The sequence below is a fragment of the Schistocerca nitens genome, chromosome 6, assembly GCF_023898315.1.
Source record: "Schistocerca nitens isolate TAMUIC-IGC-003100 chromosome 6, iqSchNite1.1, whole genome shotgun sequence".
NCBI lineage: Eukaryota > Metazoa > Arthropoda > Insecta > Orthoptera > Acrididae > Schistocerca > Schistocerca nitens.
In genome coordinates this window covers 606580122-606602967 of record NC_064619.1, presented here as the reverse complement: position 1 = coordinate 606602967, position 22846 = coordinate 606580122, and the positions used below count along the sequence as shown (strand labels likewise).

Sequence of the window (22846 nt, the reverse complement as noted above, 5' to 3'; positions counted from 1 at the left end):
ATACGGTCATCACACAGTTTCGTGGCGAACCACGCATATCTGATCATATCATCGAATATTGGTGCAGACAACTGATGGTGTACGATTCACTGAATTTTTATGCAGTCTTCTCTTGGAGCTACCTCTCTACAGTGTTTGATGATGTACGAACAATTTCGTAGTCACTTTATAATGTTTTTCGCTTGACAGTAAAAATAAACGTCGCAGGGCTGCATCAAAGGAGTACATTTTGGAGGAATTTGTTTAATACGGCACGTTGGCAAACCCTCTCTATCTCCAAAAATTTCGTCGTACAAAACCGGTTACGTTTGCCCTCACCATGAATCGAGGAGCAAAAGGAATTGTTCTTCTCTCACTTATGACTTCAAGATGTCAATCACAAATTTCCTTTAGAGAACTACTGTGAGTTTGCCGGATTTTGAAGAAGTTATCGTAACGTCTTTCCCTTTGCCCAAACGCGCCAGTGGTCTCTTGCAAGCAAACGAAGACCGTTAATAGTAATTTCCCAGATAAGGTGACAGCATTTGTGCAGAGTTCGAATGTCGCCTTGTGCCTATCGTTTCGCGGCGCAAAAAAGCACCATTGTTGCGCTTTCAGCGAAAGTTCGGTCATAAGTTGTTTGATACTGGCACCCTAGAACAAAAATTCGCAAACTAGCATCGTATGGTCTACAAAAATTACTATCACAATTGATGTGAATAAATCAGATAGTTTTATGTGTAATACCTGTTTGATCAGTGTTAATAACAAAATCCTTGCCGTATTTGCGTATGAGGACTTAATTCTGCATCGGAAATATGCTGCTGCATCAACGACTTGCTGCAGTGAAACAGTTTCTCTTTCGGATACAAATCTCGTGATTTTTCTCCGACGAATGCGATGTCTTCGTTTGAAGAGCACTAACCAAGAGTCAGAAGCTTCGAAATTTAAATCAGAAAACGGTCTAGCAGCAGCAAGAGCTCATTATTGGTGCAGGCTTCTCTTCGGCACCTGATGATTACATTCTTGAGCTTGTATTAAACGATCATAGGTCCACGAATCAATTGTTTTAAGTTGTTCATCCTTGTTCCACCATGTTTTACATATTGTTCCCATCTCGTTAAACCTCTCGTGCTTTTGAGGTGTGAAGCTTCCCTTATACGAAGAGTGGCCAAACTCCATCCTAAATGCTCTCTCGCTACATTGTCGACCCTAACCTCGCATTACTGCGAAACGTAATGGCTGACCGTTTTCGACTGCTTCTCTTCGGCCACGTAATCGTCTGATGAAGATGAAGCGACTTCTTCAGTTTCTTCAAACACGCCTTCATTGATGTCATGGTGGGCAATTAGTTCGTCTTGTACCGCGAGTTATTTCTCCGCTAGCATTTGAAAAATTCTGCGAAATATTTCTTCTCCAACGTTCACGTGTCCTTGTGTTGTTACTGCAGAAGGTTTCGAAACGATGAGATTGTTTTGGAGAAGATAGCACTTTTGAAACTTCACTGTAAAAGCGATTCGGTTTCCAGTGTGGTTCACGTTTTCTTGCTGTCGAAGTACCAGGCACATCAGTACATTTAATCGTAAAATCAGACATCCTGGAGCGTTGACCTGTAACTACCTCGGGGTACGAATGAAGTATTCTTCGTGTTTGTAAACGCTGTTCCCTTTCTCCCTCCACCAACTGAAATTTGTTTGTGTACTTGCAGTTGTTTCTGGCAGGTGAAAAATAACTGCAGGATTATCGGGAGAATGGGCTCATACGGTGAGTCGTACCGTACTTGTACTGTATTGGGAAAATTGACTCATCTTGGGTTGAAAAGTACCTGCAGGAATACGGTCATAATGGTAAACTACTTTCAAAATGTTACAGAAAAACCCGAATTTTCTGGGTGAAGATTATGTTAGCAATAAATGATACCTTACATACTGGTAATCTACACAACCATAATAAACCTTTGGTTAGAATTACTTCGAAACGAAGGAAAAAGAACAGTAGCCGTAGCGAGATTCGATCCATAGTCCTCCATCTTATTTTTTCTTTTTTTTTTCACTTTACTCGGTACCGTTCGTTGCGTTTGATCTGGGCGGACGTCACATGACATTCGTTCAAGATGATCGCTGATCCCTGTACTCAGTTTTTTTATTACACAGGGCAAGCAGATAACTCTGTCGACTACGGTTTCGTCGGCTGCTAGCGACACACATTAGTGTACACTGATGAGTCAAAACATTATGACCAGCTGCCTAATAGCTTTTTCGTCCGTTTTTGGAACGAAGTACATCACTGATTCTGTGGCTTCGACAGTTTGTTGATAGGTTCGTCGGGGCATGTGGCATTAGATGTTTACGCACGGATCATGTAATTCGTGTAAATAACGGGCCGTTGATTTGCGTACGCGGTGATGGCGCCCTATAATGACCCAAATGGGTTCCATCAACATGAGTTCACTGAAATGCTTCTCAAACCACCGTAGTACGGTTCTGGCTGCGAGACACGGACAATTAACTGCTGAACCATAACATCGCCGTGGGGGAAGACATCGAGCATGAAGGGATGTAGGTGGTTGACAGATGTCAACTTGTCTTCGATTGCTACCACAGGTCCCATACAAGCGCAGATAATCATACAGTGAAGGCTTTCACGACCGGATGCTACAGCTGCTGAGATTTCTTCCGGGTTGTACGGCCGTGGTCCATGGAACTCTTCTATCCCTGACGTTTCGTCCAAAGCTACGCTGGACATCTTCGGAGGTGCTCCTGGTTGTGCTGAGTCTTGCCGACTGACGAGCCGGACGTCGAAGAACGGCCTAAATACCGTGGAAAGTGGGCGTGGTCTGGATTTCACGTCATAGTAGAGATAAACCTTGTCAAAGATAAAATATACCTATCGATCATAGTACGTCAAAGATAAAAATTTCTCATCGATTCTGTAGCGCCACTGTCCATATATCGCTGTGTTTCGTAGATTCTTCTTTTCTCTTATAATTATCCCCATGTTAATATACACTCCTGGAAATTGAAATAAGAACACCGTGAATTCATTGTGCCAGGAAGGGGAAACTTTATTGACACATTCCTGGTGTCAGATACATCACATGATCACACTGACAGAACCACAGGCACATAGACACAGGCAACAGAGCATGCACAATGTCGGCACTAGTACAGTGTATATCCACCTTTCGCAGCAATGCAGGCTGCTATTCTCCCATGGAGACGATCGTAGAGATGCTGGATGTAGTCCTGTGGAACGGCTTGCCATGCCATTTCCACCTGGCGCCTCAGTTGGACCAGCGTTCGTGCTGGACGTGCAGACCGCGTGAGACGACGCTTCATCCAGTCCCAAACATGCTCAATGGGGGACAGATCCGGAGATCTTGCTGGCCAGGGTAGTTGACTTACACCTTCTAGAGCACGTTGGGTGGCACGGGATACATGCGGACGTGCATTGTCCTGTTGGAACAGCAAGTTCCCTTGCCGGTCTAGGAATGGTAGAACGATGGGTTCGATGACGGTTTGGATGTACCGTGCACTATTCAGTGTCCCCTCGACGATCACCAGTGGTGTACGGCCAGTGTAGGAGATCGCTCCCCACACCATGATGCCGGGTGTTGGCCCTGTGTGCCTCGGTCGTATGCAGTCCTGATTGTGGCGCTCACCTGCACGGCGCCAAACACGCATACGACCATCATTGGCACCAAGGCAGAAGCGACTCTCATCGCTGAAGACGACACGTCTCCATTCGTCCCTCCATTCACGCCTGTCGCGACACCACTGGAGGCGGGCTGCACGATGTTGGGGCGTGAGCGGAAGACGGCCTAACGGTGTGCGGGACCGTAGCCCAGCTTCATGGAGACGGTTGCGAATGGTCCTCACCGATACCCCAGGAGCAACAGTGTCCCTAATTTGCTGGGAAGTGGCGGTGCGGTCCCCTACGGCACTGCGTAGGATCCTACGGTCTTGGCGTGCATCCGTGCGTCGCTGCGGCCCGGTCCCAGGTCGACGGGCACGTGCACCTTCCGCCGACCACTGGCGACAACATCGATGTACTGTGGAGACCTCACGCCCCACGTGTTGAGCAATTCGGCGGTACGTCCACCCGGCCTCCCGCATGCCCACTATACGCCCTCGCTCAAAGTCCGTCAACTGCACATACGGTTCACGTCCACGCTGTCGCGGCATGCTACCAGTGTTAAAGACTGCGATGGAGCTCTTTATGCCACGGCAAACTGGCTGACACTGACGGCGGCGGTGCACAAATGCTGCGCAGCTAGCGCCATTCGACGGCCAACACCGCGGTTCCTGGTGTGTCCGCTGTGCCGTGCGTGTGATCATTGCTTGTACAGCCCTCTCGCAGTGTCCGGAGCAAGTATGGTGGGTCTGACACACCGGTGTCAATGTGTTCTTTTTTCCATTTCCAGGAGTGTATTTCGATGGCTTCTCTACACAGCCGTGGACAATGGTTCGTCATGGTACATAAAACTTCAGTTTCCGAAAATTTCACTACGTGATTACCCGACTGAAGAGCATGTCCCGCACGGCTGACTTGTCCGTTTTCCCTAGTCGGCAAAGACTTTTATGTTCCTTCAACCGTGTATTCACACTTCTCTTTGTACACTCCTGGAAATGGAAAAAAGAACACATTGACACCGGTGTGTCAGACCCACCATACTTGCTCCGGACACTGCGAGAGGGCTGTACAAGCAATGATCACACGCACGGCACAGCGGACACACCAGGACTCGCGGTGTTGGCCGTCGAATGGCGCTAGCTGCGCAGCATTTGTGCACCGCCGCCGTCAGTGTCAGCCAGTTTGCCGTGGCATACGGAGCTCCATCGCAGTCTTTAACACTGGTAGCATGCCGCGACAGCGTGGACGTGAACCGTATGTGCAGTTGACGGACTTTGAGCGAGGGCGTATAGTGGGCATGCGGGAGGCCGGGTGGACGTACCGCCGAATTGCTCAACACGTGGGGCGTGAGGTCTCCACAGTACATCGACGTTGTCGCCAGTGGTCGGCGGAAGGTGCACGTGCCCGTCGACCTGGGACCGGACCGCAGCGACGCACGGATGCACGCCAAGACCGTAGGATCCTACGCAGTGCCGTAGGGGACCGCACCGCCACTTCCCAGCTAATTAGGGACACTGTTGCTCCTGGGGTATCGGCGAGGACCATTCGCAACCGTCTCCATGAAGCTGGGCTACGGTCCCGCACACCGTTAGGCCGTCTTCCGCTCACGCCCCAACATCGTGCAGCCCGCCTCCAGTGGTGTCGCGACAGGCGTGAATGGAGGGACGAATGGAGACGTGTCGTCTTCAGCGATGAGAGTCGCTTCTGCCTTGGTGCCAATGATGGTCGTATGCGTGTTTGGCGCCGTGCAGGTGAGCGCCACAATCAGGACTGCATACGACCGAGGCACACAGGGCCAACACCCGGCATCATGGTGTGGGGAGCGATCTCCTACACTGGCCGTAAACCACTGGTGATCGTCGAGGGGACACTGAATAGTGCACGGTACATCCAAACCGTCATCGAACCCATCGTTCTACCATTCCTAGACCGGCAAGGGAACTTGCTGTTCCAACAGGACAATGCACGTCCGCATGTATCCCGTGCCACCCAACGTGCTCTAGAAGGTGTAAGTCAACTACCCTGGCCAGCAAGATCTCCGGATCTGTCCCCCATTGAGCATGTTTGGGACTGGATGAAGCGTCGTCTCACGCGGTCTGCACGTCCAGCACGAACGCTGGTCCAACTGAGGCGCCAGGTGGAAATGGCATGGCAAGCCGTTCCACAGGACTACATCCAGCATCTCTGCGATCGTCTCCATGGGAGAATAGCAGCCTGCATTGCTGCGAAAGGTGGATATACACTGTACTAGTGCCGACATTGTGCATGCTCTGTTGCCTGTGTCTATGTGCCTGTGGTTCTGTCAGTGTGATCATGTGATGTATCTGACCCCAGGAATGTGTCAATAAAGTTTCCCCTTCCTGGGACAATGAATTCACGGTGTTCTTATTTCAATTTCCAGGAGTGTAGTTCCAATGTAGACCCTACCACATGTACAGTGAATCTTGCATACACCACTTGCAGACAGAGGGGCACGTTTATCCTTAACGGAACGAAGTGCTTGGCCTATTTTCTTAGCTGGTCTGAAAATCGGTCGAACTTATGTTTATTTAAAATCTTGCCGATTTGATCCGTTACTTTTTTGTAGTAGTACACTGCACCAGATGTATTAAAACTGCTACAAGACTAAGTTCCTGTTTGTCGCCCGGATCACTAATGTTGTCCGAACACATTGCTTCACTTCTGCAATATACATTATTGTGACCTGAATCAGCTCATACACTGTTCATTATTTTTTACGTGTAATGGCAACACATAACAGCTCGCAAAAGATAAGTGGGAAATTCATTTATCACCTATCTTAATACCTCACAATGGTGCCGTGGTGATATATGTACTACCATAGTTTTTGGTCCTAAATCACAAAAATAAAATTATCGCGAAATAAATATAGTCAGTTGATCACATTTCTAATAGGATACCAAAAAATTATCTTTGCTGAGTTGCTATAAAAATGGGCCTGCCAAAGGAATAAATAACTGTAGCAATAAGATATTACTAGCTTCCTTCGGGGTGGTAGAAGGCATGACATATAAAAATATACGAAAACGAACCGACGGTATTTCTTTCCTATATTTAATTACCTTGAAATACTTTAAAACTGCGAAGCGCAATCTGGCTCGTATCTACACACATCAAAAAAAGTGTTGCATCACCCCGGTTCCCAGATCTCCTGGAGATAGACGTTGACTGTGGATATTGTATCACAGACACAATCCCTTTGACTGTTCAGAGATGTCGCTAAACCCGCCCAAAGATGAAAACAACAATGCACGAGCAGCGCCTATTAGACGGAGGGGGTCAGACAGCCGATCAGTTCCAGTCATTCCACCAGGAAGGAGGTACACGGCTCGTGTTGTCTGTAGTTCAATCATGCCTAGATGGTCAATACCGCGGTTCGATCGCGTCCACATTGTTACTTTGTGCCAGTAAGGGATCCCAAGAATGGAAGTGTCCAGGCGTCTAAGCGATGTTGATCGGACAAGGAGAAGATACAGAGAGACAGGAACCGTCGATGACATGCCTCGCTCAGGCCGACTAAGGGCTACTACTTCAGTGGATGACCGCTACCTACGGATTATGGCGCGGAGGAACCCTAACAGCAACGCCACCATGTTGAATAATGCTTTTCGTGCAGCCACATGACGTCGTGTTACGACTCAATAGGCTGCATGAGGCGCAACTTCACTCCCGACGTCCACGGCGAAGTCCATCTTTGCAACCACGATACCATGCAACGCGGTACAGATTGGCCCAACAACATGTCGAATGGCCTGCTCAGGATTGGCATCACGTTCTCTTCACCGATGAGTGTCGCATATGCCTTCAACCAGACAATCGTCGGAGACGTGTTTGGAGGCAACCCAGTCAGGCTGATCGCCTTAGACACACCGTCCAGCGAGTGCGGCTGTTTTGGGGTGGCATTATGGGGGGCCGACGTATGCCGCTGGTGGTCATGGCAGGTGCCATAATGGCTGTACGATACGTGAATGCCATCGTCCGACCGATAGGGTAACCATATCGACAGGATCTTAGCGTGGCATTCGTCTTCATTGACGACAATTCGCGCCCCCATCGTGCACATCTTGTGAATGACTTCTTTCAGGATAACGGCATCGCTCGACTAAAGTGGTCAGCATGTTCTTCAGACATGAACCCTATCGAATATGCCTGGGATATTAATATCTGGTACTCACAGTCATGTAGAACTTTATAAAAGACATCATATTTACGCCAGTGACTGTAACGCTTTCTTTATTTCACGATTGCAATTTCGGCCTTAGGCCATTATCAAGTGCAGATTTTTGTGGCTTTACATCATGTCAACTGAAAATGAGCTCACACGACACATAAATGTGTCAACTCATTTTAAGTTGGCAGTTGGGAGTTGGCATGACGTAAAGCCACAAAAATGTGCACTTCATAACAGCCTAAGGCCGAAATTGCAATCGTGAAATAAAGAAAGTGCTACAGTCACTGGCGTAAATATGATGTCTTTTATAAAATGCCTGAGATAGATTGAAAAGGGCTGTTTATGGACGACGTGTCCCATCAACCACTCTGAGAGATGTACGCCAAATCGCCATTGAGGAGTGGGACAATCTGGACAAACAGTGCATTGATGAACTTGTGGATGAATACAGGCATGCATCAATGCAAGAGGACCTGCTACTAGGTATTAGAGGTACCGGTGTGTACAGAAATCTAAACCACCACCACTGAAGTTCTCGCTGTATGGTGGTACAACATGCAATGTGTGATTTTCATGAGCAATAAAAAGAGCAGAAATGATGTTTATGTTGATCTCTATTCCAATTTTCTGTACAGGTTCCGGAACTCTCGGAACCGAGGTGATGCAAAACTATTTTTGATGTGTGTATGTTGTTCGCAACGGCCTTGCCGCAGTGGATACACCGGTTCCCGTGAGATCACCGAAGTTAAGCGCTGTCGGGCGTGGTCGGCACTTGGATAGGTGACCATCCAGTCCGCCATGCGCTGTTGCCATTTTTCGGGGTACACTGAGCCTCGTGAAGGCAATTGAGGAGCTATTCGACCGATTAGTAGCGGCTTCGGTTAAGAATACCATCATAACGGTCGGGAGAGCGGTGTGCTGACCCCACGCCCTTCCTATCCGCATCCTCCACTGAGGATGACACGGCGGTCGGATGGTCCCGGTAGGCCACTTGTGTCCTGAAGACGGAGTGTATGTTGTTCAGTTCGTCAACCGGGTCACAAGATTGAGCACAGCACTGAGCCAGTGATGTTGCCAGTGTCTCAGGGCTAAAGATGATTCCTCAGGGCTGTGTATGACACACAAAATTTAACGTCCCCTGTGGAGTCGCACGATGTAAAACAGTGCAGAATCAGACAGTGACGTATGTGTATGTGTGCGCGTGGTCATACAGTTAGTGTAAAGTAAATTTTGTTCCACCAGAAAGCAGGCTTCGTGTATTTACCAGTATAACTTTATTGCCTTTTCAGTCGAGTCGACTTGTAAGAGCTGAGCGATGGCCGTGCTGCTGGACTCGTGGTTGGCGGAGCTGGTGGTGGTGGCGTCAGCAGCAGCGCTGGCGCTCTACGCCTGGATGTCCCGCTGCCAGCGGCATTGGCAGCGCAAGGGCGCGCCCTACGTGGAGCCGGAGGTGCCCTTCGGCAACTTCCGACCCGTCGCCATGGGCCAAAAGTCCCTCGGCCTCTTCCTGCAGGACATTTACAATATGGCACCAGGTAAGGCCCTGCGAACATCCTGACAGTATGAAGATTCGTCATCCACTGTACGGTTTCCAATGTGTTGTAGCGGTAGGTGTTACCTACGGTGAATAACACTGACCTTAAAACTATCCAATGCGTGCTTTAATCTCGCTGCCCTCTTGTATCACTTCATACCGTGGGCTCGACAGATACGCTTAACGCTAGATCAGCATTTTTATCAGGGATTCAACTGACAAGGAGAGGTAGGATCTTCGTTTTGAAACCACCCGTTCTGGTATAGGTTCTCTAATTTACCGTCTAGTAAGGTCATCCGAAGACCAGTATCAGTTGCAAAGCGATTTAGAAAATATTGCTGTATGGTGTGGCAGGTGGCAGTTGACGCTAAATAACGAAAAGTGTGAGGTGATCCACATGAGTTCCAAAAGAAATCCCTTGGTATTCGATTACTCGATAAATAGTACAAGTCTCAGGGCTGTCAATTCAACTAAGTACCTGGGTGTAAAAATTACGAACAACTTCAGTTGGAAAGACCACATAGATAATATTGTGGGGAAGGCGAGCCAAAGGTTGCGTTTCATTGGCAGGGCACTTAGAAGATGCAACAAGTCCACTAAAGAGACAGCTTACACTACACTTGTTCGTCCTCAGTTAGAATATTGCTGCGCGGTGTGGGATCCTTACCAGGTGTGATTGCCCACATCTCGTGGTCGTGCGGTAGCGTTCTCGCTTCCCACGCCCGGGTTCCCGGGTTCGATTCCCGGCGGGGTCAGGGATTTTCTCTGCCTCGTGATGGCTGGGTGTTGTGTGCTGTCCTTAGGTTAGTTAGGTTTAAGTACTTCTAAGTTCTTGGGGACTGATGACCATCGATGTTAAGTCCCATAGTGCTCAGAGCCATTTGAACCAGGTGGGATTGACGGAGGACATCGTAAGGGTGCAAAAAAGGGCAGCTCGTTTTGTATTATCACGTAATAGGGGAGAGAGTGTGGCAAATATGATACGCGAGTTGGGATGGAAGTCATTAAAGCAAAGACGTTTTTCGTCGCGGCGAGATCTATTTACGAAATTTCAGTCACCAACTTTCTCTTCCGAATGCGAAAATATTTTGTTGAGCCCAACCTACATAGGTACGAATGATCATCAAAATAAAATAAGAGAAATCAGAACTCGAACAGATAGGTTTAGGTGTTCGTTTTTCCCGCGCGCTGTTCGGGAGTGGAATGGTAGGGTGATAGTATGATTGTGGTTCGATGAACCCTCTGCCAAGCACTTAAATGTGAATTGCAGAGTAATCATGTAGATGTAGATGTAGGGTCGCATGTACCACACGCTGCAGCCACGCAGAAGGTAGGCCGTCACTTGAGAATAATCGACAAAAATAATGCCTGAATTCCTTCTGACTGATGTTATGTCTCTTTCTGCTATAAGATAAGTGAGGATTCTATTAAGTTTGTGAAGTTAAATTTCGTAAAGCTATCTTTCATAAAACCTCGTACGAAACAATTACAAATAAGCAATATTATATTTGCTGGTTCCCAAATTAAACTTTAAATTCTGATTGAAAACGAGCGCCAGGCTCCCTACAAATAATATCAGATGCGTTAGCGTAATAAAATTTATGCGAAGAGGCACCTGACCTATAATAAATTGTATCACTGAAAATAGTCACTTTATGATAAAATAAATCTTGTGATTTGATGCTAATTAATTTTGATAGTATTTTTAAATAAATTCTTCTGCTCCGGCTTCGTCGTATTTCCCGTGGAAATAAGAAGTTTAAATGCACCGCGTAATTGCGGCCAATTTTCTCAGTCAAAGATGATCGCAGCTAGCTCCGCAGCAGCTGCACAAAATGCTACACAAACTTTTGCGTTATAACAAATGTGGCGTGGGTTCCTTAAATGATTACTCTGCACTCCAGATTAGCTTATTATATTTTCGTAACTCTTTTACACATCAATTATGTTCTAGTAATTGAACGAGAGCAAGACAAAAGCTATCGCAATACAATCGTACCTTCTGCACTCAAACAATACCTAAGACACGAGAAAACATCAGAAGACGACTAAGTTCATTGGCTTCCAGTCCTTTTATAATGTAACAAAGATTATAGTGTTCAGTTCTTTAGTTTACACATATGATCTTATATCAGGGAGAATAATGTCTTTTTTCTATTATCAGAATCGATAAATTGTCTTTAAAGTTATTTCGTCACTTTGTCCGTATCACAATTAGGCATTAAAGTTCACACAACATTACGTATGTATAGTTCTTTTGTCGTTATTTATATTGTTCATGTCAAATATATGGAAAGGGACGCTATACTGACTAGAACATTCAAAATAGTGCGTTTATCACAACACGTTTGCTGGCACTTAAGTTAACTGACTGGTATGTTGAACTTTGTGGCTTGGAATCCTGTTGGGTGCAATGTATATTCTCTGTTTTATGTCTTTATCAAAACGTCTTCAATCATTATTTTCATTGACATAATTGGCTATAATATATTGTTTCATTTATAATCATTTTCTAGATAATTTTAATCTTTCACTTGCTCTCACTTTTTACTTCCTTTTATTCTCTTTTCGTTTGGAATTTTTGTTCATGTCATTTTTATTACTTCATGTATTTATTTCGATTTAATTTCTTCCGTTTCGTTGTTTTATATTTTCCTCTGTATTAGGGCAATCGTAATTCTATGACTCACGTTATTTGAATTTAGTTTCATTTATAAAACATTCTTTCATATAATTAACGTTTGCAATATTTTGTCCAAGGTGCGGAAGAATCTACTTTTTAAATTTTTCTCTGACAATAACCATTCATAAAAGTTCATCTTGTAACGACTATTAATTTTTGACACCATTTCACAGTCAACATACATTAACTAGATTATTTTGTCTTGTTTTTTGACGAACAGATCGGTATTTCGATACTCTTAAATATTACAATAGATAGATCAATATATTTAAAATCGATTTGACAAAGTTTCCAAATGATAAAAAGCATAAAAGCAAAAAAAAAAAAAAAAAAAAATGGAGCAAATAAGAAATTTAAATGTGACTGAAATGATGCAGTGAAGGATTAGAAATAAAAAGAAATATATTTAAATCAGTTAATTGAATAAAAATGACTTGTAGTGGATTCATTAAGATTTTAAAAAACTGGAATGCACATGACAAGATTCGAACCCACAGCCTTCGGCATACGACACAGTTGGCTTTAGCGCTATCAGTGATGCCATTTTGGCAACAATGGTTTTTCAGTGATCTAGAGCAGTGCTGTGATTCTGCAGCCCGAATCAGGTATCCTTGCGACCCGCTGTTCTCAGTCATATTTTATATCAATGTACATCCAGCAACTACCAGCTAAATCCACATACGCCAATTAACGTTAAGAGGGTAGTTTTCCAGCTCAGTAACAAACAAAAATACTTACGGATACAGTAATATTTTAAGATGTGCTTAATTGTAATTGACGTTCGTGAATCTGGCCACTTACCTCAGTGGCAGAGGGGCCATCCGCGCGGGTGTGACGAGAGGGAGAATGTCCTATTGTTTTGTCTGCCAGTACTGGCAACTCAGGGGCGTGCGCTACTCGTACCGATCAGCTGCTACGGTGTAACTTCTGACGCAGAAGTACCACGAACTCATGAATATATACACTCCTGGAAATGGAAAAAAGAACACATTGACACCGGTGTGTCAGACCCACCATACTTGCTCCGGACACTGCGAGAGGGCTGTACAAGCAATGATCACACGCACGGCACAGCGGACACACCAGGACCCGCGGTGTTGGCCGTCGAATGGCGCTAGCTGCGCAGCATTTGTGCACCGCCGCCGTCAGTGTCAGCCAGTTTGCCGTGGCATACGGAGCTCCATCGCAGTCTTTAACACTGGTAGCATGCCGCGACAGCGTGGACGTGAACCGTATGTGCAGTTGACAGACTTTGAGCGAGGGCGTATAGTGGGCATGCGGGAGGCCGGGTGGACGTACCGCCGAATTGCTCAACACGTGGGGCGTGAGGTCTCCACAGTACATCGATGTTGTCGCCAGTGGTCGGCGGAAGGTGCACGTGCCCGTCGACCTGGGACCGGACCGCAGCGACGCACGGATGCACGCCAAGACCGTAGGATCCTACGCAGTGCCGTAGGGGACCGCACCGCCACTTCCCAGCTAATTAGGGACACTGTTGCTCCTGGGGTATCGGCGAGGACCATTCGCAACCGTCTCCATGAAGCTGGGCTACGGTCCCGCACACCGTTAGGCCGTCTTCCGCTCACGCCCCAACATCGTGCAGCCCGCCTCCAGTGGTGTCGCGACAGGCGTGGATGGAGGGACGAATGGAGACGTGTCGTCTTCAGCGATGAGAGTCGCTTCTGCCTTGGTGCCAATGATGGTCGTATGCGTGTTTGGCGCCGTGCAGGTGAGCGCCACAATCAGGACTGCATACGACCGAGGCACACAGGGCCAACACCCGGCATCATGGTGTGGGGAGCGATCTCCTACACTGGCCGTACACCACTGGTGATCGTCGAGGGGACACTGAATAGTGCACGGTACATCCAAACCGTCATCGAACCCATCGTTCTACCATTCCTAGACCGGCAAGGGAACTTGCTGTTCCAACAGGACAATGCACGTCCGCATGTATCCCGTGCCACCCAACGTGCTCTAGAAGGTGTAAGTCAACTACCCTGGCCAGCAAGATCTCCGGATCTGTCCCCCATTGAGCATGTTTGGGACTGGATGAAGCGTCGTCTCACGCGGTCTGCACGTCCAGCACGAACGCTGGTCCAACTGAGGCGCCAGGTGGAAATGGCATGGCAAGCCGTTCCACAGGACTACATCCAGCATCTCTACGATCGTCTCCATGGGAGAATAGCAGCCTGCATTGCTGCGAAAGGTGGATATACACTGTACTAGTGCCGACATTGTGCATGCTCTGTTCCCTGTATCTATGTGCCTGTGGTTCTGTCAGTGTGATCATGTGATGTATCTGACCCCAGGAATGTGTCAATAAAGTTTCCCCTTCCTGGGACAATGAATTCACGGTGTTCTTATTTCAGTTTCCAGGAGTGTATTATAGAGACGGCTGTCCTCAAATGCGGTTGATATTTGTAGCAACGAATTCGAAATTAAATTAAGCCTGTTGAATTACAAAACAGTAAGTAGAAGAAACATGACATTTAAAATATTTAGGAAACGTTTGTATATTATACTACAGAACACATTTAAATGTAAGTAGCCAATTAAACATCCTTTCACACAGACAACACAGCTCCACTTTGTCAGGCAATCATGCTGTCGAGGGTGGCAGCAATCGGGAACAGAGAAGAGTCGACACGAAATGTTTCGAATGGTGCCGACTTTTACCGATCAGTATTTGAGGGCTAGCGGCCAACTTATCGCACCCTGGTCTACTGGTGGGCTCATAATGCACTAACTTGTGTAGGTTACCAATAAATAATAAGATCGGTACACGTGCAGTCGGAAGTGGCGGATACAGAAGAACCTCAAGGAGGGGCGTTAAAAATATCTTGAGCTAGCTTTACTTTTAACGTAATAAAAAATAATCAGGTCACATGTAAAGTTTAAGAAAGTTTTATTTAAACTAATTATACACATATACAAGGCAATGCCATCTTATGATATAAAAAGTTATAATTGTGGTATTACGAGCTGGGTATGGGGAACTATTGTTACGTTATCAGTAAAAATATTGTTAGAAGTCTCGTAACAATATTTTTACTGAGAAATTAATATGAATTACTGTTATCAATACTTCACAATCAACTGATCACTCTCACTCTTGACTAATCTTCACACGCGCACTTGCTACAACTAGGACTTTTTACTTAATCATTTTCAGTCTTAATATTTCTGCTTCTGAATGTAAACTAGTTTCCTATTCGGCGAATAGTTCGTATTTATAACGCTACATATCGAAGGTTCTCTGTAAAAGAAAGCAGTAGAGTATCCGCGACTTTTCTCGAACAAATGCCAGACAGAATAACGTATCGAGATCACTAGAATGGCCGCGACTTTTCTCGTAGGTATGTAAAATATAAAATAAAATGACACGGACGCGCGTGCTATATAGGAAAGTGCAACTACTCGATTACTCGATTCAGTCGGGTCGACTGACGAAAGAAACGAACTAATAATAGCGTGCGGGCTGACTGGCGGGGGCGGAGCGGGTGGCAATGTGGTGGCCCCCCCAAGGGTGGCGGGGGGGGGGGGGGGACCGCGGGCCGACATGTGTTTCCGCCACTGCATCCCACAACCTCAGTATTGGCTTTGGAGCAATATAGTTTGACGACCACTGCTCGTGACAGTAACAAAAATTCCGAAATTCTTTCTTGTCGATTACATGGAAATGAGGGCCCACATAGGGGAGTGGCTGCTGGAGCCCTGACCTACACCAAGCTGTTTCAAAGAGTCTAACCCTCTCGCCGGCACTTCTACTGACAAATAAAAGAGCTGCCATTTGTTGTTGTAGTCTTCAGCCAAACGAATGGTTTGATGCAGCTCTCCATGCTACTTTATCCTGTGCAAGCTTCCTCATCTCCGAACAATTACTGCAACCTACATCCTTCCGCAGCTGCTTATTGTATTCATCTCTTGGTCTTCCTCTACGATTTTTACCCCACATGCTTCCCTCTGTACTATACTGGTGAGCCCTTGATACCTCAGAATGTGCGCTACCAACCGATCCCGTATTCTAGTCAGGTTGTACCACAAATTTCTCTTCTCCACAATTCTATTCACTACCTCCACATTAGCTACGTGATCTATCCATGTAATCTTCATCATTCTTCTGTAGCACCACATTTCAAAACCTTGTATTCACTTCTTGTCTAAACTGTTTATCATCCATGTTTCACTTCCATACATGGCTACACTCCGTACAAATACTTTCAAAAAGGACTTCCTGACACTTAACTGTATACTCGAGGTTAACAAATTTCTCTTCTTCAGAAACGCTTTTCTTGCCATTGCCAGTCTACATTTTATATCCTCCTTACTCTGATCAACATCAGTTACTTTGCTTCGCAAATAGCAAAACTCGTTTACCACTTCTAGCGTTAAAAGGTTTTTTGGCTTTTCACATTTAACCAAATATAACATTGATGATGATAATTCATGGCAATGTTTGCCGACAAGATAAAGAATGCAACCTTTTAACACTAGATTGCGTACTCACGGCAGTTCCCCTTGGCCGTTTTTTGGTACGACTTGGAAAGAGAGAAAAATTAATGAATGATCGACGATGCGTCGGTTCTCGATTGTGTTTAGGAGACGTACGGATTGATTGCGTGAAAATAGTTTCTCAAATGACCTCTTAACCCGGATTGCTTTCACGCAATCAGACTCTTCAATGAAATTACCTAAGGGACCTATTTGAATAATTTAAAAAAATGCAAAACAGTGAAATTTTGTAAAAAAAGTTGTCAGATCGGAAATTGAACACATTAATGGTCTCCCAAATACAATCGAGACACCGCGATAAAGAGCGAACCTGTAACAAAGTTTATTTAAACATAAACATTATTTGTGGTCAATTTAAAGGAAAGAATAAGCATAGATTTTCTGTACAGTGAAGCATCAATATATTCTCAAAGAACAAAGGCGTTAAACTATAAACATTAACAAATTTACAATGAATACAAAACTTACATTTTTATGCTTTCCTCATACATGGAGCAGTCCAACAATCGCTGCTTTTGTATGTGTGATATTTTGTAAAAATTAAATGTCCTGGCGTGCGCGTAAGTATTTTTTATCGTCACAAGGTTTACAAAAGCGTTTTCTTTCTTGATGATAACGTGGTTTTTCACACTAAATGAAATATAGCTTGTAGCGGTGCTACACAACACGTTTTAACAAGTCGGCAACCAAACATCAAAGGTAATGAAGTACATGTTAACATATCGGCGACCAGAAGTACAACTAACTATAAAGACTAGAATTTTACTAACAAATGATAAATTGTTCTTTCTTCTGTTTCGCCGCTTCTTGCTATCAAGCGCTGCGGCAATGATTTTAAATATCTGCGCCCAGCGAGTCATAGTGTTTAAAAGTACCTTTTAAACGCTGGCCGCGCGTCTTGGTATAGGCGCACGTTATAAACAGATTTCATTTCTTTACTCTCGCGTTGTCATGCTTAGTATCATTACAAACTACAGCTCGGTGGCTATCCTTTTCTCATATGCAAAATGTCTGAAATCCAATAATATCACACACTTAAAGTGTCTAGTTTATTAATCCACTTTCCTCAGAATCACCTTATTTAATTCAACTACATTCCATTATCCTTGTTTTGCTTTTGTTGATGTTCACCTTATATCCTCCTTTCAAGACACTGTCCATTCCGTTCAAGAGTTCTTCCAAGTCGTTTGCCGTGTCTGACAGAATTACAATGTCATTGGCAAACCTCAAATTTTTATTTCTTCCCCTGGACCATAATTCCTACTACAAATTTTTCTTTTGTTTCCTTTTACTGCTTGCTCAGTATACAGATTGAATAATACTGGAGATAGGCTACAACCCTGCCTCACTCCCTTCTCAACCACTGCTTCCCTTTCGTGCCCATCGACTTTTATAGCTGCCATCTGGTTTCTGTACAAATTGTAAATAGCCTTTCGCTCCCTGTGTTTCACCCCTGCCACCTTTAGAATTTGAAAGAGAGTATTCCAGTCAACAGTGTCAAAAGCCTTCTCTTAGTGTAGAAATGTTACAAACGTAGGTTTTCCCTTCCTTAATACATGTTTTATGAGGAGTAGTTGGGTCAGTATTGCCTCGCGTATTTCTACATTTCTCTGGAGTCCAAACTGATCTCCCACATGGCATTTATTCTACACTCACGCTCATAAATTAAGGATAATGCTGATAAATGGTGAAACAACGCTCTGGTGGGCGGTTTGCGGGTTTAAATCACCTCGGAGTATGCATTTGACCTGCGGTCGACTCACGGTGGCCCTGGCAGCAGTCCACATACGCAGAAGTGTGTTGGTGCATGTCAGAGTACGGTGCACTGAGTAAGTGTGCAGACGTTTTAATGATGGCTGTTTGTTGAAAATGGCTCAAAGAACACATATTGATGACGTCATGAGGGGTAGAATACTAGAGCGACTGGAGGCTGGTCAAACAAAGCAGGTAGTAGCTCAGGCCCTCCGTGTACCACAAAGTGTGATCTCAGGATTATGGCAACGATTCCAGCAGACAGGAAAAATGTCCAGGCGCTACAGTACAGGACGTCCACAGTGTACAACACCATAAGAAAGGCGATATCACACCATCAGTGTCCGCTGACGGCCACGGAGTACTGCAGGTAGCATTGCTCGGAACCTTACCCCAGCCACTGGAACAGTTGTCTCCAGACACACAGTCTGCATACGACTGAACAGACATGGTTTATTCGCCCGGAGACCTGCAAGGTGCATTCCACTGATCCCTGGTCACAGGAGAGCCCGTAAAGCCTGGTGTCAAGAACACAGTACATGGTCATTGGAACAGTGGTCCCAGGTTATGTTCATGGACGAGTCCAGGCATAGTCTGAACAGTGACTCTTTCCGGGTTTTTATCTGGCATGAACCAGGAACCAGATACCAACCCCTTAACGTCCTTGAAAGAGACCTGTATGGAGGTCGTGGTTTGATGGTGTGGGGTGGGATTGTGATTGGTGCACGTACACCCCTGCATGTCTTTGACAGAGGAACTGTAAGAGGTCAGGTGTATCGGGACGTCATTTTGCACCAGTATGTCCGCCTTTTCAGGGGTGCAGTGGGTCCCAACTTCCTCCTGATGGGTGGTACCGCACGGCCCCACCGAGCTGCCATCGTGGAGGAGCACCTATAAAAAGAAGATATCAGGCGAATGGAGTGGCCTGCCTGTTCTCCAGACCTAAACACCATCGAGCACATCTGGGATTCTCTCGGTCGACGTATCGCTGCACGTCTTCAAACCCCTAGGACACTTCAGGAGCTCCGACAGGCACTGGTGCAAGAATGGGAGGCAGCTGCTCGACCACTTGATGCAGAGTATACCAACCCGTTGTGCGGCCTTTGTCCGTGAGCAAGGTGATCACATCCCATATTGATGTTGAGGTACATGTGCAGGAAACAGTGGCGTTTTGTAGCACATGTGTTTCGAGACGGTTTTCTCAACTCATCACCAATACCGTGGACTTACAGACCTGTGCCGTGTGTGTTCAGTATGTGACTATAATATTAGCGCCAGTTTTGTGTAGTGCCACGTTGTGTAGCACCACATTCTGCAATTATCTTTCAAAAATTCAAATGTGTGTGAAATGTTATGGGACTTAACTGCTAAGGTCATCAGTCCCTACGCTTACACACTACTTAACCAAAATTATCCTAAGGACAAACACACACACCCATGCCTGAGGGAGGACTCGAACCTCCACCGGGACCAGCCGCACAGTCCAGGACTGCAGCGCCCTAGACCGCTCGGTTAATCCCGCGAGGCAATTATCTTTAATTTATGAGCACGAGTGTATATACATTCCCCAACAGTTAATGACACAGATGCATAAGAATGAGGGGTGCACTCAGGGTCACTTGAACTATGTCCAAAGTATGGGCCAGTGCTTTATGTCGTTTTTCATGCGTGAGGACTTCTGCTGCCGCTGCAGAGAGGCTGCTCCGCCATGCTCTGTGCTGCAGTGAAATGAAATGATCGTATGGCATTGTTGGCCGGGAGGCCCCATGCGGGGAAGTTCGGCCGCCGTATTGCAAGTCCTTTTTAGTTGACGCCACTTCGGCGACTTGCGAGTCAATGATGATGAAGAACACACAACACCCAGGCATCACAAGGCAGAGAAAATCCCTGACCCCTCCGGAAATCGAACTCGGGACCCCATGCGCGGGAAGCGCGATCGCTACCGCAAGACCACGAGCTGCGGACTGTGCTGCACTGGGCCGGCGCGTAAACAAACACACCGTTGATGCACCCGCTCGATGGTCTGCGATGCCTGTGAGTGCGGCGGTCGTAGAATTGCCCCCAAAATCTTGGTTTCGGCATCCATATAAACAATTTCGTTTCCCCTTCCATTTGTTACGTAGGACCACGGGTTTGGTTAGGATCGACACGATTAGCTAAATTCAATCCCTCCGTCTACCAATTCCCATTATTCTACCAAGTGCGTCTCTCTTTCTCCTTTCTCATTTGCTTTATCAGTTTTCATGTTGGTTTTCGTCGCCAGTTCGTCGTGTGAGGGTCTTACATTCTGTGTACTTCAAAACTAACGCCTCTCCATTGGATTTCCAGTCGCCAGTGTAAAGGATTGTGTAGGGACCACTTGGTCGCTCTCTGCACGTCGCACAACGCTGCCTGCCTGTAACAGCACGCAAATACTTTAAACTGTGCCCGGGGAGGAACTCGGCGTACGTCCCAAAAAATGTCTCGCTGCGTGTGTTTGTCAGCCGTTAGTCAACGAATCGAGTGTGACCACATTCCTGGAATTCCGCCCTTATCAGTGGCGCATGGCGTCGCTTGCGAAAGGTAATGCTTAACCCTCAGTGGAAGAGCGGTTCCTTGTCCACGTATATTCAGCACGTAGCGTAGCGACTGACATCATCCACGAAGCGGATTCACCGGAGATGAAGCTTCCTGGCTCTTTCTGTCGCAGACAATGACTTGATCCGGTTGGACACGAATGGGTGGCTCGATATCACTGCCCTCTGTTATTCTGAAACGAGTTGGGTACTAAAAATCTTGAGGAATTATCGAATGTGTATGTACTACAGAGGGATTAGAAATGCAGAAAAAAAATGTTTAAAACGTACTGCTGTCGCATAAATGGCACCACACACGAGCGACGGATCGCAGCGATCCGTCGCATGGGCGACCGATTGCATTATAGATTGCACGTGTCTGAGCAAATCGCAGCGATCGGTCGCTGATCGCTTGTCGCAGAGAAATCCCAGGCAGTCTGATCGATTGTAGCATTAGCTGCGATGTGGGCAATATGGCTGTGACTGGCTTCTCTATTTATCAAGCGTTGTTGTGCAGTTTTCTTTCGTTTCGCTTCACCCAATTTAAATAAAAAGTTACGTTAGAATTTTTAGTTATCCAAAGACAACGAACTACTGTGAGAAGTGAAGTGGAAGCCAGAGTTACCATTTACATTAAGAACTAATACAACAAAATGCACCCTCCGATTTTGCAGTGATTAGCATTTTGAAGCTTATAGCGTAAAAGTAGAACTGATAGGAAGTTCATAGTAATAGTCGCGATATAGTAGGCGCAATCTTATGATGTACAGTTATTTATGAAGTAATGTTATGCATTATTAAAGTTTTTAACTTTTAAACAGAATGACATACTTCCATACTATGATGTTAAGAGACATTTTAATTTTAATATTCAGGGCAAATCAATTGTACAACTATACTCGAAACTCTTGCTATTTCTTACAATCTAGTTCTGCTTGACGCAATTTATAACAAGAGTTATCGTAATCAGCAGTGCTGCTATTGACAAGATATCTCTGTAGACGCATCGTGCAAATTGTGTAAATATGCGCAGTTAAACTACAAGGGCAACGAATAGAAAACGAAATGCGGACTAATAAAGGTAAAACGAATTTCATTGTCACTCTGAAACAATGTACGCAATTCATTTGCCGCCAGGGAAAAACGTAAATGCGCTGGAAAATAACCTACAGTTCCCAATAAAAGCGTTTGAAGACAAGTTTAATAAATTGTAATTCTCGTTTACTTTAAATTTGTTTTGCACGTATTCTTGGGGATACGGAACCACTTATCAGAATGACATCGCACCCGCTCTGGCCCGGCTCGAGTTCTGTCGGGGACAGATCTGGGGGATCTCAAAATCGCACAGACAGTGCATAGACACACGTGCCACGTGTAAACGGGCATTATCCTACTCAAAAATATAACAACGATACTGTCACACGAGATGTGACACATGAGGAAGCAGGATGTCTGTGACATTTCGTTGTGCCGTCAGAATTCCGTCAGTCACTGCCAACCTTGACCTGAAGTCACTGCCCCACACCGTAACGGCCCGCATCTCGTGGTCGTGCGGTAGCGTTCTCGCTTCCCACGCCCGGGTTCCCGGGTTCGATTCCCGGCGGGGTCAGGGATTTTCTCTGCCTCGTGATGGCTGGGTGTTGTGTGCTGTCCTTAGGTTAGTTAGGTTTAAGTAGTTCTAAGTTCTAGGGGACTTATGACCACAGCAGTTGAGTCCCATAGTGCTCAGAGCCATTTTTTGAACACCGTGACGTCAGTAGTAACACCGTAGTGTCTCTCCAAAACACTGGAAGAAAGACCCACATCCTCAGGAGGCCACCGTGCCGACGATGGTCATCCAGGCTACTGCAGAAGCGCCCTCCAAATGCAGCCTTTTGTGTTATGGTGTTAACGGCAACCTACGCTTGTTTCGGTGATACCATACTCTTGCAGACGCCTGTCTCCGACCAATGTTATGGGATGACAAAGACTGTCAGAGGGAGTCCATTTATTGTCCTCGGACA

The 22846-nt window shown here is 45.9% G+C and overlaps 1 protein-coding gene across 1 annotated transcript in view; it reads left to right on the top strand.

The window, feature by feature from the left end:
- LOC126262392 (cytochrome P450 6k1-like) overlaps positions 1 to 22846 on the top strand; it is a 71967-nt gene that overhangs the window by 10367 nt on the left and 38754 nt on the right. The window contains exon 2 of the mRNA XM_049959002.1: positions 9094 to 9339. Within this exon, the coding sequence (XP_049814959.1) occupies positions 9120 to 9339 (220 nt within the window). The 5' untranslated portion in view covers positions 9094 to 9119. The remainder of the gene's footprint in view (positions 1 to 9093; positions 9340 to 22846) is intronic.